The sequence below is a fragment of the Nuphar pumila genome, chromosome 11, assembly GCF_984573655.1.
Source record: "Nuphar pumila chromosome 11, dmNupPumi1.hap1.1, whole genome shotgun sequence".
NCBI classification, from domain to species: Eukaryota; Viridiplantae; Streptophyta; class Magnoliopsida; order Nymphaeales; family Nymphaeaceae; genus Nuphar; species Nuphar pumila.
In genome coordinates, this window is record NC_143259.1 from 5,708,939 (window position 1) to 5,726,641 (window position 17,703).

The following is a 17,703-nucleotide window of genomic DNA, read 5'->3' on the forward strand; positions in this document are numbered from 1 at the left end:
ACCCTTGTTTAAATAATTAATAGGAAAATCATCTCAGAGTTCCAACAAAATGTAGTTACCTTGAGAAAGTAGTTAACAAAATCAATGTGTGAAGGGTAGATTGCAACTCTTATAAGAAAAAAGGCAATTGCTGGAAGGAGATTTCCATGTATTTTAAGGATAGATTTAACTGTAGTCTTCGGGATGTATTAGCTGTATTCAAAACATAAACAAGCATGTAAAACACAAGGGGGTCCCCTCCTGCAAGATGAAGTCAGGTGTGAGTTCTCACTTCTGGATTAAGCATGAGATCTGGATAGTTTTCTCATTTGTTAGATGTCATGAGAATGACACGAATCTCAATGCCCTCTGGAATAGATCAAGAATCAACAAATACAATGTATTTGAATACATAATAATCATAGAAATAACAATGGAACACAAGACTTGAAAAATAAACAATTTCATTAACAATGAAAATCAAATAATACAAAAGAAATGCAAAATTACAAAGAGCCTCACTAGAAACTCTAAACACTCATTATACTAAAAATTTCCCATACATTCTCTCAAACCTCACATGTGCACACACCCACTTATTTATAGAAGGGAGAAGAGAGTAAAGGGAGAAGAAAAACCCCTTCTAGCTGTTGGAGGGGATCCAACAGCTAGAAGTCAACCAATGTTGACTAATTATATATATATATACAAAAAAATACATCCATCTTAACACCCTCCCGCAAACTTACAATGTCTCACTGTAAGTTTGAAATTACAAAATGAGAAACAACAACAAAAAACAACAACAACAACTACGCCTTCATCCCAAAACAATTGGGGTCGACGATATGAACCAAAAAAGAAAATCATTCTGGGTCTTCCACATGAATCCTTCTTCTCCAATCATTTTTATCCAATGCCATGTCCTCGGTGAGGTTCAAAGCATTCATATCCTTTCTTATCATCTCCATCCAAGTCTTCTTAGGCCTACCCCGACCTCTTTTAACTAATATACTTTCCCATTTCTCCATCCTTCTAATTGGAGTATCATTAGGCCTTCGCCAAATATGTCCAAACCACCGTAAACGATTCTCTCTCATCTTATTTTCAATGGATGCAACGCCTACCTTCTTACGTATCTCCTTGTTTCGAATCTTATCTTTTATTGTATTTTCACACATCCATCTAAGCATACGCATCTCAGCTACACTCATATTTTCGTACAAAATGAGAAACCCATTGCATAAAATATCTTCGTAGACTTCAGCAATTTCTTCCATTTGGTGCTTCTTTAAAGGGTGCTCAGTCATATTCTCCATTACACAATGGATCTTTAATATCATCATTTTTTTTATAATCATCAATATTGCCAATATTTTGAGAACCTATAAAGAGAGCAAAACAAGCGCAATCTAACAAGAGATAGCTATACTTATATATATATATATATTAGAGAGAGGATGGCGAAACACACAAAGATATAATATATAGAAAATAAGTCAATTTAATATTTTTTCAAAATCATTTAGAGAAAAAATTAATTTTAAAAAAAATCATTAATTTCAAACACGATAGTCATTTATCACTTTAATCAACAACTACGCCTTCATCCCAAAACAATTGGGGTCGGCGATATGAACCAAAAAAGAAAATCATTCTGGGTCTTCCACATGAATCCTTCTCCTCCAATCATTTTTATCCAATGCCATGTCCTCGGTGAGGTTCAAAGCATTCATATCCTTTCCTATCACCTCCATCCATGTCTTCCTAGGCCTACCCCGACCTCTTTTAACTAATATATTTTCCCATTTCTCCATCCTTCTAACTGGAGCATCATTAGGCCTTCGCCGAATATGTCCAAACCATTGTAAACGATTCTCTCTCATCTTATTTTCAATGGGTGCAACGCCTACCTTCTTACGTATCTCCTCGTTCTAAATCTTATCTTTTATTGTATTTCCACACATCCATCTCAGCATACGCTTCTCAGCTACACTCATTTTTTGAATATGATGTCTATTGGCAGCCCAATATTATGTACCATATAGTAAAGCGGGCCCTATAGTCATCCTATAAAACTTTTCCTTCAACCGCAATGGCATTCTACGATCGCACAACACTCCAGTTGCACTCTTCCATTTCATCCACCCAACCTTTATCCTATGATTTACATCTCCATCAATTTCTCCATACTTTTGAATGATAGATCCCAAATATTTGAAACAATCATCCACCGGTATTTCTCACTCACCAAGCTTCACTACACTCCCGTCACTACTTCGTTGCTTACTAAATCGACATTCCATGTATTTTGTCTTACTCTTACTCAACTTAAAACCTCTTGCTTCCAATGTCTGTCTCCATAATTCTAACTTAGCATTAACCTCAGCTCTAGACTCATCAATCAAAACAATATCATTAGCAAACAACATACACCATGGCACATTTTCTTGAATTGGTCTCGTAAGCTCATCCATCACTATAGCAAATAGGAAAGGGCTTAAAGCAGATCCTTGATGTAACCCAACCGTTATAGGAAAATTGGTTGTCATCCCTCCACAAGTGCGGACATTGGTTACTATTCCTTCATACATATCTTTAATTATACTAATGTACTTGAGAGAAACACCTTTCTTCATCATTGTTCACCAGAGAACGTCCCTAGGTACTCTATCGTATGTCTTCTCCAAATCAATAAAAACCATATGCAAATCTTTGTTCCTCTCTCTATTTCTCTCAATAAGTTGTCTAAGAAGATGTATAGCTTCCATAGTTGATCTTCCAGGCATAAAACCAAATTGATTCTCCGATATCATGACAACCTTCTTCAACCTAGACTCAATCACCCTCTCCCAAAGTTTCATAGTATGACTCATGAGTTTTATACCACGATAGTTTGTGCAATCTTGTATATCACCCTTATTCTTATATAGAGGCACCAAAGTACTCTTCCTCCACTCATTAGGCATTTTATTTGTCCGCCAAATCTTGTTAAAAAGATTTGTCAACCATTCTAAACCTTTCTCTCCCAAGCATTTTCAAGCCTCGATAGGAATACCATCTGGGCCAACTGCCCTTTTTTATTTCATTTTCTTCAAAGCCTCTGCAATTTCTTTCTTTTGAATCTTGCGCATGAAGTCACGATTCATCTCATGAAAAGGAATGGAGAAATCTCCCAGATCCTGAGCATGACTTTCATTAAATAGCTTATCAAAATAATCTTTCCATCTCTCCTTAATCTCCTCATCTTTGACTAAAACCCATTGTGTTTCATCTTTGATACATCTAACCATACCCAGTGTTCCACCCTGCCATGTTGATTCCTCCTTACTTGATGTAAATACCTCTTAGGACCCCTGCGAGTGCTCTATAACTGGCCTTTGGCCTAAGATCCCCCGTTAACCAAGAAAAGTAACGGGTCCCTCCCCCCTCTCTCTCTCTCTCTTGCTCTCCCCTCCCCCTTTGTAATTGCCAACTTATGAATGGAAGTTGCTTTCGTTGCCTATGCTGCTATCTCTCTCTCTCTCTCTCTCTCTTTGCTGCCCTCTTTGAGATTGTGTATGCTCGGATGTGATTAGACACCCTTGTGAGAGGTGTTTGCGTGCTTTCTGAACTAGGAAGGCTGACCTGGTTGGGTTGCCAGGTGCCGCACGTGGCTTCCAAAATAAGCCCATGACAACTGGTACCAGAGCCTAGTTGAAAATTTGGGAAGTAGAAAGGAGGGGTACTTGTTGAAACCCTCGCGACGTTCAAGAATGGATACTGAGTTTGGTGAACTCGTCGGAAAAGTTCACAAAGCGAAAAAGTCAGACAAGGAAAAATCTGTTGTAGAGTCGACAGAGATGTCTCGCCTTGAGGAAACGGTTGGTCCTCTAGATAAAAGAGTGACCAAGATGGAGAAAAAGATGACAGATTTGACAAGTGATGTTCGTGGTTGCTCAGCTGCGCTAGAAGGTGCACATGAAGATTTTGAAAAGTTGAATGAGGATGTGAGGGCTGAGGCCGAAGAGCTGAGGGCCACAGTCCAGGAACTATCTGATCGGTTGGTGGCTCAGGAAACTGACATGCGGGAACTTCGGGAACGATATGGAGTCTTAGAAAGACTATTGGGAAATGGAATTGGTGGTGTGGCCAATGCCGGGAATCGCGGGGGTAATGCAGTGGTGGTTCATCATGAACGACCGAAATTGAAACCGGTGGAACCAGCAAAATTCAAAGGTGAAAGGGATGCCAGAATCGTGGAGAACTGGCTATGGGACGTAGAACAATTCTTCGATCAAGCAGAGATTGACATCGATGCTGATCGAATACGCACGGCAACCAGGTACTTGATTGAGAACGCCGCTGTATGGTGGAGGACGCAATATCGTGGCATGGAACGTGGAAGGGTCCCTATTGAATCATGGGATGACTTTAAAAGGGAACTCAGGGGGTATTTCCTTCCACATAACGTTGAGGAGCTTGCTCGTGACAAATTGATGGCCTTAAGGCATACAGGAAGTATTTCGGAATATGTAGCGGCATTCTCCACAATGATGCTTGACATAGAAGATATGTCAGAAATGGATCGCATGTATTGCTTCAAAAAGGGCCTACAGTTCTGGGCTCAACAGGAATTAACTCGTATGAGACCGACAGACCTGATAAGTGCAATGACTATAGCGGAACAGATAGTTGAGAACCCAAATCGCGGGGCCGCTCAGGGACGGCCAAATCAAGGCAATGTTGCCGGAGGTCAAGCCAGGAACCAGTATCGACCTCCCCCTAGAGATCAGAGAAATCAGCAACAAGCACGTCAAGAGGGGATTCTAGGGAACAGGCCGATTCACCCAAATCTTCGGTGTTGGTATTGCAGCGGAAATCACTTTGCTCGAAATTGCCCTAATCAAAATGCGGGGAATGCAGGAAGAAGGGCGGCTAATGCCATTGAGATGGAGGAAGCCCCGGTAGAGGAGGACGTCAGGATGGGGGCGGTACAAAGGGTGAATGCGCTAGGAGAATCTTCTTCTGCAGCCCCCACGGTTAAGAAGGAACTAATGTACCTAGCGATGTCCATCAACGGAAGAGCTACGAAGGCAATGGTCGATACGGGGGCTACTCACAATTTCATGGCCGAAGATGAGGCCCGAAGGTTGGGCCTACGATGGGAACAAAAAGTTAGTCGCATAAAAGCTGTGAACTCCGCAGCACAACCTATTCTGGGAGTCTCTCGAAATGTGACAGTTGGGGCTGGTTAGTGGGTTGGCAGAACAGACTTCTCTATTGTTCCGTTGGATGACTTCAAAGTCATTTTGGGGATGGAATTTTTACGAGCAAGCAAGGCTGTGCCTATGCCTCACTTGGATGTTGTCAGCTTTATGAGTGAAGAATCGCCATGTATGATTCCTGCCTCGACGTTGGGGGCACCAAATGTTCGTTTGGTTTCCGCCCTGCAAATTAAGAAGGGCCTCCAACGAGGTGATCAAACATTTCTAGTGACAATGAGAGAGGAAACCAGTGAGAAACTTCCTACGGAAGTGCCACCACCTATAGCCGCAATATTGGAAGAATTTCAAGAAGTAATGCCCGAGGAGTTGCCGAGACAGTTGCCACCGCGAAGAGAAGTAGATCATCAGATTGAGTTGGTGCCAGGTGCACGACCCCCTGCCATGGTGCCTTACAGAATGGCCCCACCCGAGCTGGTTGAACTCAGAAGACAGTTAGACGAAATGTTGGCTGCCGGAATCATTCGCCCTTCAAAAGCCCCTTTTGGAGCCCCTGTCTTATTCCAGACCAAGCATGATGGGTCCAAAAGGCTTTGTGTGGACTATCGGGCACTGAACAAACTGACTGTCAAGAACAAATATCCCGTGCCACTGATCGCTGATTTGTTTGACCAATTAGGGGAAGCCCGGGTGTTCTCGAAATTGGATCTGCGTTCAGGGTATTGGCAAGTCAGAATTGCCGAAGGAGACGAAGCCAAAACCACTTGTGTGACGAGGTATGATGCTTTCGAGTTTTTGGTGATGCCGTTTGGCTTGACGAATGCTCCTGCAACGTTCTCTACACTGATGAATCAGATATTCTATCCTCACTTGGATCGTTTTGTGGTTGTATACCTCGATGACATTGTGGTGTATAGCCAGGATATGGAAGAACACATGCGACACCTGCGCATAGTGTCAAGATTTTAAAAGACAATGAGTTATGTGTAAAAAGGGAAAAGTGTATGTTCGGCCAGGATGAGATAAGTTTCTTGGGCCACGTGATCGGGAAAGGCTGCTTAAGGATAGATAGCCAGAAGATAAGAGCTATTCAGGATTGGGGAAGTCCAACCAAGGTTCCGGAGCTTCGATCCTTCTTAGGTCTGGCAAACTACTATCGGCGCTTTATCGAAGGATATTCAGCTATCGCGGCGCCGCTAACTGAATTATTGAAGAAAGACAAAAAGTGGGAGTGGACAGAAGAGTGTCAGCAAGCCTTCGAAGGTCTAAAAGACGTCATGGCCAAGGAACCAGTGTTGCAATTATCGGACCAAGGAAAACCATTCGAAGTCTATACAGATGCGTCGGATTTTGCAATTGGAGGTGTACTAATGCAAAATGGTCACCCAATAGCTTTCGAGAGTCGAAAGTTGAACAGTGCTGAGCAGCGATATACAGTGCATGAACGGGAAATGACCGCCGTAGTCCATTGCTTACGTGCCTGGAGTCCCTACTTATTGGGGTTGACATTCATTACCTACACCGACAATGTAGCTACGAGCTACTTCCAAACTCAGAAAAAGCTTAGTCCAAAACAAGCTCGGTGGCAGGAGTTTCTAGCAGAATTTGACATGGTTTTAGAGTATAAACCTGGAAGGACTAATGTAGTGGCGGATGCCTTGAGTAGGAAGGCTGGACTGGCGGCCTTGTTGGAAGATGCTAGTAGAAGTACTGGACCTCGAAGTGACCTCCTTGATAGAATTCGGGAGGGCTTACGGAAGGATCCCATGGCGCGACAGCTGCTTTCTCTGGTGAAAGAGGGGAAAACCAGGCGATTTTGGGAACAAGATAGATTGTTGATGACAGTTGGGGGTCGAGTTTATGTTCCCCGGTGGGGGGCACTACGACGAGAAATATTGAAGGAGTGCCATGACTCCCTATGGGCTGGTCACCCAGGCCAAGAGAGAACCTTTGCCTTGATAGAGCGAGTTTACTACTGGCCGCAGATGCGCGATGACATAGATGGGTACGTGCGTACCTGCTTGGTCTGTCAGCAGGACAAGGCCATGAATCAGAGGACAGCAGGATTGTTGGAGCCACTACCTGTGCCGAGTCGACCTTGGGAAAGTATCTCGATGGATTTTATTGTCAGCTTACCAACAGTTGAGGGATGCAGTATCATCTTTGTCGTGGTTGATAGATTTTCAAAATATGCAACATTCGTGCCAGGCCCAAATCATTGTTCGGCAGAGGACACGGCTCAACTCTTTGTGAAGCATGTTGTGAAGTATTGGGGAATTCCAGAGAGCATTATTAGTGATCGAGATGCTCGGTTCACAGGTAAGTTTTGGAGAGAAGTCTTTCGGTTGTTGGGATCCGAATTGCACTTCTCTACCAGTTTTCATCCCCAAACTGATGGCCAGACCGAACGCATTAACGGGATGTTGGAGGACTACTTGAGACACTTTGTGAACGCTAATCAGAAGAATTGGAAGGATCTACTCGATATAGCTCAGTTCTGCTATAATCTTCAAAAGAGTGAATCATCAGGGCATAGTCCCTTCGAGATTGTGATAGGACAGCAGCCTCAGACACCGCACTCCTTAGCTGCTCGAGGTCGAGGAAAGGCGCCCTTTGCCTATAATTTTGTTAAGAACTGGCATGATCAGACAGAACTAGCAAAGGCATTCCTACACAAAGCAGCTAAGCGAATGAAGAAGTGGGCAGATCAGGGACGACGGGCCGTTGAATTCCAAGTTGGGGAGAAAGTGTTGGTCAAATTATACCCAGAGAGGACAGCTATATTTCGGGGGCACCATCGGGGACTCATTCGAAAGTATGATGGACCCTTCCCCATCGTCCAGAGAATCGGCAAGCTAGCTTATAGACTAGACCTCCCTCCCAGCTTTCAGGTACATCCTGTCTTTCATGTATGCAATCTGAAGCCATTCCACGAAGATGAAGAAGATCTGAGTCGCAGTCTGCCTCAACGAGCTCCTATTCCTCAACGAGCCCCCTCTACAACAGTGCCAGTCTCACGAGAAGTTGATTTTATCATTGATCATGTCCATAACTATCTTGGAGAAGTGAAGAAGTATCTAGTGAAATGGAAAGGTCTACCAGTGAGTGATGCCAGTTGGGAGACTCCACGAAATATTCGTCAGTTTCAGCAAGCAATCGAAGACTATCAGAAAAAAGATGGCGCCGAGGACGGCGCCAGTTTGGGTGGGGGAGTGTGTTCCACCCTGCCATGTTGATTCCTCCTTACTTGATGTAAATGCCTCTTAGGACCCCTGCGAGTGCTCTATAACTGGCCTTTGGCCTAAGATCCCCCGTTAACCAAGAAAAGTAACGGGTCCCTCCCCCCTCTCTCTCTCTCTTGCTCTCCCCTCCCCCTTTGTAATTGCCAACTTATGAATGGAAGTTGCTTTCGTTGCCTATGCTGCTATCTCTCTCTCTCTCTCTCTCTCTCTCTCTTTGAGATTGTGTATGCTCGGATGTGATTAGACACCCTTGTGAGAGGTGTTTGCGTGCTTTCTGAACTAGGAAGGTTGACCTGGTTGGGTTGCCAGGTGCCGCACGTGGCTTCCAAAATAAGCCCGTGACACCCAGATCCCTCGATTTCCTATCTCTCATCTTTGCAAGCCTATAAATATCCTTCTCGCCCTCTTTGGTATCCAACTTGTCATAAACCTCCTTATATACCTTATCCCTCGCGTTCCGAACTACTTTTTTAGCTTTCTTCTTTGCTATCATATACTTCTCCAAATTCTCATTATCATGACTCTTACTTAGATTTCTATAACACTCTCTTTTAACCAGTGTTTTAAAACTCGCCGAGTCAACTCGGCTGACTCGGCTCGGCTCGCCCCTCCAGCGAGTCAACCCATCAAGGCAAACTCAGTTTGCCAAAACTCGGGCTTGACTCGGCCTGACTCGGACTGACTCGCCATGTTGTTCGAACTACTGTTCACCCTGTGTTATCAACTTATTCTAGCAAAATATTTTAAAGAAATGATTCTCACTATATATGGCAGGTCAACTGTGCCTATGGGAAGTCACATTTAGGTTTCATCATCCATTTGTTATGTGAACAAGCATTGTACATATTCAAATATTAGTAGTCTTTTTATAGTTGTGCCATTAATATATTTCCTGCATAGTTTTATACATGAGAGAAAATTGCTTATTTATGTTGATATTGGGCATTCTGTAAACTTTCAATATGCACATATATCCCTGTTTTACATTTATGGATTTGTTAGAGAGGGAATCAAAACTTTTAAAACAAGCTAGCATATATGATTGGCCATTTTAGGAACCTTAGTTAGTAGCAGATTGAACTCATGGTGACCAAATCCTCTAATTCAAGTCATGAATTAGTCAAAGTGCTTGTATAGATATCAAATTCAATTATTCAAGCAAACCTCTATAGCTCTTTGCAGTTGTTTTTATATTCTTAGAGACATTTGGAGACTGTTTACTCAAAAACATGGTTTCAGACAAATTATATATTGTTTTTCTTTTAAAATCAAAAGTTAACAAAACCCGGTCCGAGTCACCGAGTTGACCCGTCGAGTCACGAGTCAATAAAGAACGAGTCGAGTTCCGAGTCACGGGTTTTAAAACCTTGCTTTTAACCTTAATAGCTAATTTGACATCCTCGTTCCACCACGATGTATCCTTACCTAGCGGTGCACCGCCTTTAGACTCACCAAATACCTCCTTAGCCACCTTTCTCATGCCACCCGCTATCTTATTCTACATTGATTATGAATCCTCCTCGAGACACGAATCAACTTCCTTAACTACCCGCTCTACAAACATTATTTGTTTAGCTCCTTTCAGTGCCCACCACTTAATTCTAGGATTTATCCTATGTCTATCCATTTTGTGGCATTGTCTAATTCTAAGATCTAAAATTAAGACTCTATGTTGTGTAGCTACACTTTCTCCTGGTATAACCTTACAATCGATGCAACAACCCCTATCTCTTTTTCTAAGTAGGAAAAATCTATTTGACTCGTATTAACCCCACTTTTAAATGTTACTAGATGAGACTCCCTCTTCCTAAACCAAGTGTTTGCTAAGATCATATCATAGGACAAACCAAAATCTAAAATTCTTTCTCCACTTTCGTTTCTTTCTCCTATATCATAGCCTCCATGGATACTCTCAAATCCATCCCTACCAATGCCTACATGTCCATTAAGGTCACCGCCGATGAAAAGTCTTTCTCCATAAGATATCCCTTGTACTACTCCATCTAATTCTTCCCAAAATTGACGCTTAATGGAATCATCTAAACCTACTTGAGGTGCATAAACACTAATAATACTAATAATAATCGTACCTAATACTAATTTAATAAGTAAAATCCTATCACCCTTCCTACGGACCTCAACTACATTATTATAAACTCACGACTCATAACAATCCCTACTCCATTCCTATTCTTATTTATTCCTGTATACCAAATCTTATATCCCCAAGGTTCTATCACTTTTGCTTTCTCACCTACCCATTTGGTCTCTTGTAAACATAAAATATCAATTTTTCTCCTACACATAACATCTACTAACTCTACCAACTTACCAATTAAAGATCCTATGTTCCAAGTGGCTAACCTAATTTTATGGTCTTCGACTAACTTCTTTACCCCCACCCGTCCAACAAAGTGAGGGAACCCTTGCCTATTTGACACCACACCCGGGCGCCGGTGTGACGCGTCGCTTTCGGGCGACGACCTAGCAACCCTTGCCCATTTATCACTGCCTCCGGGCCTATAGAGTACAGCACGTCGCTCAGTAGGGAACGCCCCAACGAAATTCTCATATTGGTTCATATTCATAGGGTATGACTAAGTTTTTATGCTAGCTGTCACAGGCCTACCGCAACCCTCATTTATCACTTTAATCATTCATGAAAATCATGCGTACATATATCTCTCATAAAAGGCATATTACTGCATGATTAGCATAAATTTTCAATATTATCAATATCATGAAGAAGTAACTCACAAAGATATATAAATAGCAAATTATTTTTACACAGCGAAAGATAAGAAATGATTTCAATTACTCAATAAAAGATTTAAGAAAAATCAAATACACAGATCAATTTCATTTTAGAAGCAATATTAGCCATACAACTAAAAAAGTTACTTATGGACCAATTTTAAGAGATAACACATGCTTAGAAAACAAGCAAAAAAAAGGGATCCTAATGAGGATCCACACAAATACAATAGAAGTGTACAAGCACCAGTCTTACCAAAAAGTAATACAAAGTGAGATCAATCTCAAGAGCAACCAGATGCACACAATAGCCATTATGAGCATACTAATGAAATGCTTAGAAAAGCATGTAACGGAGTTTGCAGAATTACAAAAACAAAGTGCAAAAGCACATACAAGTCCAGGAGTGGACAATACAAAGGCACAAAGACATAATATAAGCATAAAAGTGCAAAAGCACAAGTCCACTATGGAACATACAAAGTGCCAACGAAGGGCAACACAAACAAGTAAAAAATATATTCTTTATTGAATATATGCTTGAAAAAGCATAAACTTATGCAAATTATGCAAGACAATTAATCATGGAATAAGTCATGCAACTAAAGCATAGTACAAAATGCATTAAAATATTTCAACAACCATTTCTCATAAAAGAGAAAATAGGTTTAGAAAAAATGATGAAGAGATGAAAAAATCTCATACATCATGTATAAATTTTGTAAATTAAGATACTAGTTTGACCACCACAATGAATCATGTCACTAGATCTCCAATCCTCAAAAATCAAGTATATCAGCGACTAGAACAAGAGCATAATCTCAATGCTACTTATGGGCTAAAAACACACAAAAAATTGTGAATAAATATCTCTTGTCTACATATAATAACACTCAAAATGAGTGTATCAATTACTAGAACAAGAGTATTATCTCAATGCCACTTATGGGCTAAATAAACACACAAAAGTGTGAATAAACATTTCTTGTCTACATATAATAACATTCAACATGAGTGTATCAGCTACTAGAACCAGAGTATAATCACAATGCCACTTATTAGCTAAACAAACACACAAAAGTGTGAATAACCATCTCTTATCTATATATAATGACACTCAACATGAGTGTATCAGCTACTAGAACAAGAGTATAATTACAATGTCACCAATGGGCTAAAAACACACATGGTGTGAACAAACATCTTTTGTCTACATATAATGACACTTAGATACGAGGCATAAAAATAAGAAGATACTCGAGGTAAGAAAGCTTGTAATAAAAACACACTAATGTTATCAATAAGAATATCAATTTTAACCATCTTTCGAAACACAATGATTCCAAAAATAGATAGCTATCACGGATAAACAGGGTTATAAGCATTCATAATAATAATTACCTTACAACAAATGAGTAATACAACACACTCAGATCTAGAGATCAAACAACTATTAGTTAGAGTCAACCCATAAGTTGACAATTTGAACTGATATAAAACGAGGTGCGCATAACTCATCTCAACAAACATCTCTGAATCAACACGAGCATATATGGATTCAAAGGTCAATCAACTATCAATCAAATTTAAGACTGGTGTCGACATAACACTCATAAACTTTGATAATTGTTGATTTATAAGATGATTTATGATGCACACATAACTCACCTCAACAACTAACTCAAAATACTAACAAATGAGTTCAAAGGCCAATCAACCATCTATGTCACATGGGTGTGGGTGCGGGTGCAACACGGGTGTGGCGCAATTTCAAAAATTTTGGACACGGAGACTCGGCTATATATATATATATATATATATATATATATATATATATATATATATATATATATATATATATATATATATATATATATATATATATATAAGACTCGGTCAAAGTTGGGCCCATTAGGGGACAGGTGATGAGTTGTGAAGCCTGATTCAGGGTTTTTTTCCTTACAGGAGGGGGGGGTTCCTCCCGCAGCGCCCCCCTGCCCCCCCCCCCCCCCAAAGAATTTTTTTTTAAATTTTGTAGCCCAGAAAATTTTAAAAAAAAAATCCAAAAAATGGACCAAAATGACCCTGGGTGCGTTGACCGCACCCAGGGTCGGGTTGACCGAGTCCGAGCTGCACCCGTGTCGGTGTGTGTCGACGCAAGTGCGTCGATCTTAGAGCCGAGTCCGTGTGACATAGTCAACCATCAATTAGACCCAAGACAAGTGACGAGACATCACTCATAACCCTTGAAAATGTAGATGAAAACTTTAGCATGAATAGAGTGCAATCATATGCACAACAATATGTCAATTGTTGCAATTATATGCAATACATGATCTTTTTTCATAAATTTGAACAAGCAAGCAATCAACACATAGAAGATGAAATTTTTAGATTACCTTTTATAAATTTGCCAATTAAGGGACACATGCACCAAGGCACAAAGATTTAATAAAAGGAGACAAGAATAATGGTTTTAAGAAGCTTAATCTAAATCATTAGTCAACTATGAGACAATGAAGGCACATATGTAGAGATTCATGAAGATCTTTTATACAGATGTTTAATACATAATTTTCTCTAATCATGAACCCATATGTCATACAAAAAATTTTGCAATAAGTATAAAAATTTTAAGAATCATGATATAAAATATCAAAGAAAGAAACCACTAAGAGTTGCAAGAAGGCGCAAGCACCCAAGTCAATAAATCATCAATAGGCAAAACACATAAAGTCACTTGAGACTCAACAACAAGAATTTTTTTTTAAAAGTAAATTTTAAACATGAAAGCATAAAAGGTTTCCGGAAGATGTTCACCAAATCAAGAAAGTAAACACTTGAAGGGTTCCACCAAAGCATCAAAAGAACATGCACAAGCCACAAGCTCGCACACTAAATCCATCCAAAGTGGTTAACAAAACAAAATAATATTTTATTGATGATAGGATAGAACAAAAGTATCCACCAAAGCCCTGAACGGACAAACACAACAAGTGTCTAAGGACACACCAAAGCAAGAAACATAAAGAACACGTAATCTTAATTTTAAAATTCTTAAGAAATCACATATTTACTTGGTACATAATTTTGAACATGTTTTGTTAAAGCAAAAGTATTATCATACTCAAAATATACTTCGAATCAACATGCTTACACAAGAGCCGACAAAACAATAATATATTTAAAAAATATTTAAAATAAAGTTTTAATTTCAATTAATTTGAAAAACACGTCCAATTTTTCATCATATCATACGAAAAACAATTTTTGAAATTTTATCATAGGCACTTTACCAAATATAAAATACATACCAGAACGTGAGATCATCAAGCCATTCATCAATTAAGAGAGTTTTCTTTAGAAGAACAAACACGAACAAGATGCCAAGCTCTAATACCATGTCATGAGAATGACACAAATCCTTATGTAATCCAGAATGGATCAAGAACCAACAAATACAATGTATTTGAATACATATTCATCATAGAAATAACAATGAAAGACAAGTCTTGAAAAATAAACAATTTCATTAAGAATGAAATTCAAATAATACAAAAGATATGCAAAATTACAAAGAGCCTCACTACAATCACTCAAAACACTCATTACACTCTTTCAAACCTCACATGTGCACACACCCACTTATTTATAGAGGGGAGAAGAGAAAGCCCCTTCTAGCCGTTGGAGAGGGTCCAGTGGCTAGAAGTCAACCAATGTTGACTTTAGTCAACATATGTTGACTAATCACACACACACACACACACACACACACACACACACACACACACACACACACACACACACACGTCTGCATATATATATATGTACAAAAGAATACATTCATCTTAACATTAGAGAGGAGAAGAATATATGTCAAAAGTTGTATTCAAATAGTGTCATGTTAGACTTGCTGGATCTTAAAGAAGTCTGCGCTAGTTTTCAACCTGGAGAAAAAGAGTGTGTTGGAGACTCCTCCAGTTTCAAATGTATTATCATTAGTAGGAAATGCTTACAGAATAATTGCTGAAGTGTCCTAGACACACTAAAAGAAATTCTTATTTATGTCTGGACATGCCATTTATTGAATATAAATCTTGGAACTTAGTGGGGGATCATGGTCATAATCTATGTGCCCTGTGGAACTACGTGCATGGGTTGGTGCCACATCAGTTTCAAAATTTCAATCATCTTTGGGGGACCCTTTGTATTCAATGTCTCAAAAATTAAATATATGTTTTGGAATGTTCATTCGGTTGCAGGAAGATATTTATGTATGTATGGATTAAAGATTGTGGTTGAAAGATGAACCAAAATATGGTTGTGATGGCTTCTATTTGATGGTTCAACATGAATTCAAGACAAGCCAATTGTGCCGACCTGAATAGTTAGATCATGCAAAAAAAGAAAGAACTGAACAAAAGACTTGAAGGATTTAGAGGTTTTGCCAAAATATTTTGATTATTTGTACTTGATGAACTTCAGAAAATGAAGTGCATACAAAATGTTCAGGGACATTTGCAGGACAGTCTTAATTTTTCACCTCTCTGTGATGGTGATGATGACATTGCTAGCTATATTGTCAGACAGCTGGCTTTATCAACATCAACTGTTCTATATTACTCCCACTGTCCCACATGAAGGCAATTGATGTTCTAGGCTTCAAGCATAGTTGAAGTTCATGTGGATTGTGTGGGAGAAAAACTGAAGTCGTACCTCATCAAAGTGAACACGTGTGATCTTTCTTTCAAGAGGAGAAAAGGAGATTTAAATCTTTTTTCTATGGGCTATGACCTTTTCTGCAAGTAGCATAATTCCTTTGATGGTATATCTGTATTTGCAAAGGGTGGACCTTCCATGCAATTCTAGACTTTTAATATTTGGTTTGTTTCTGGGTACCGGTATATTTGTTCTTTCAGCATTCCGTTTTTTTTTTTGCTATATTTTTTGAATTAATGTGATCAAAGGAATTTTAAAGGATGTATGGCAAGTTCGAAACCAATTACATTTCAAGCCCCATTTGGAACTTTAAGAGGTAGTCAACTGATTTGTGTTATTTTCTTGGCACAGGTGATCAGTTCTCTTCTTGCTCATACCAGTTCCATTGAGTGTGTTGGACTTTCACAGGGGTATGTTTGATATCTCACGTGAATATTTCACTTATAAATATAAGCTATGGATAATTGCAAGGACCAGTTGCACCTTTGACCAGAGTGTTGATCATTGTGCATAATGTAGAAAGTTATGTTGAAATAAATGGATCTAACTAGCATTTTCAGGAATATTTTGTAGTATCTGTAAATGTGGATGATTGAGCATGTAAACTCACTACAATTAACGGATTTTCTTTGCACTAGTTGAGCAAGCTAGGGGATGTCTGACCTGCTATATTTTCATAACATGCAGTGGAAAAGTTTAGTTAGGTAAATGGATGGGAACTGGGAAGACTGAAGAGTAGCTGGATAAAATAATTGGGATGCATCACAATCTGTTAAAACATAGGGAAAATGACAATCAGGGAATAAAAAGAAGGCTTTAGGAGTCTAATTCATGCATGAAATATAAATTTTTAGCTTTCAACTCGTACTTGAAAGTTCTAAGTTTATGATTTTTACTTCCATCGAAAAAAAAAAGTTCCTAATTTTTACTTGTTATGTTACTGTCATAAACAAAGAAGTTACATCCAGACATTTATGTTACTAGTGATGTTTTATTCAAATTTACAAAAAAATCATGATTTTTGTATTTCCCAAACTTACCTGTAATACTTGTAACAAGAAAAATATCCATGATTCTTGCCATTAAACTTCTAGGAGGGATATGTGTCTTTCTGAGTTGTTTTCAACACAATCACTTACTCTTGTTGTAGTTTTCATTGGGCGGCAACTGGAGGCATGGACCAAAAGCTTAACATTTGGGATCTGCAACATTCATCGCCACGCTGCACCTGTGACCATGAGGCATGTTGAAGTTGTGTTTACAAATTTTAGGCCATTTCATTAATTTTACTTTGCCGTGACATTATGTGTTAGCAGGAGGGAGTGACTTGCTTGTTGTGGCTTGGATCGTCCCAGTATGTAGCTACTGGCTGTGTGGATGGAAAAGTTCGTGTTTGGGACAGCCTGTCTGGAAATTGTTTGAGAACCTTCTCTGGACATTCTGATGCAATTCAATCCTTGGCAGTCTCAGCTGATGGACAATTTCTTGTCTCAGTCTCGCTGGATACGACTGCCAGAGTTTTTGAAATTGCTCAATTTTGTTAAGAAAAGAAAGTTCATGGTAAGTTATATAGTTAGTGTTTTTACATTCAGTCTTTAAATCTTAGTGGCATTTCTTCCGTGTGAAAAAAAAAATCGATGATTTCTGATACCCTTTTGTCTTGGCTATTATTTAACAAATATTTTAGAATTGTCAACCTCCTTCACATTGTCGTGCATGCCTTTTAGGAAAGTATAGCAAATGAGGCTGTCATCTATTACATAAGTTTGCGTGGCAGTTTTTCTTTTTCTTTTTTTCTGCTAAAA

The 17,703-nt window shown here is 39.3% G+C and overlaps 1 protein-coding gene across 2 annotated transcripts in view; it reads left to right on the top strand.

The window, feature by feature from the left end:
* Positions 1-17,489, top strand: part of LOC149821746 (uncharacterized) — a 49,955-nt gene extending 32,466 nt beyond the window's left edge. For both annotated transcript variants that reach the window (XR_016425867.1, XM_089980520.1), the window contains exons 10-12: positions 16,250-16,308; positions 17,049-17,139; positions 17,215-17,489. Coding sequence is in view for 1 of the 2 variants with exons in the window: in XM_089980520.1 (XP_089836646.1) it covers positions 16,250-16,308; positions 17,049-17,139; positions 17,215-17,442 (378 nt within the window). In the remaining variant the exon portion in view is untranslated. The remainder of the gene's footprint in view (positions 1-16,249; positions 16,309-17,048; positions 17,140-17,214) is intronic.
* The last annotated feature ends 214 nt before the right edge of the window (positions 17,490-17,703 follow it).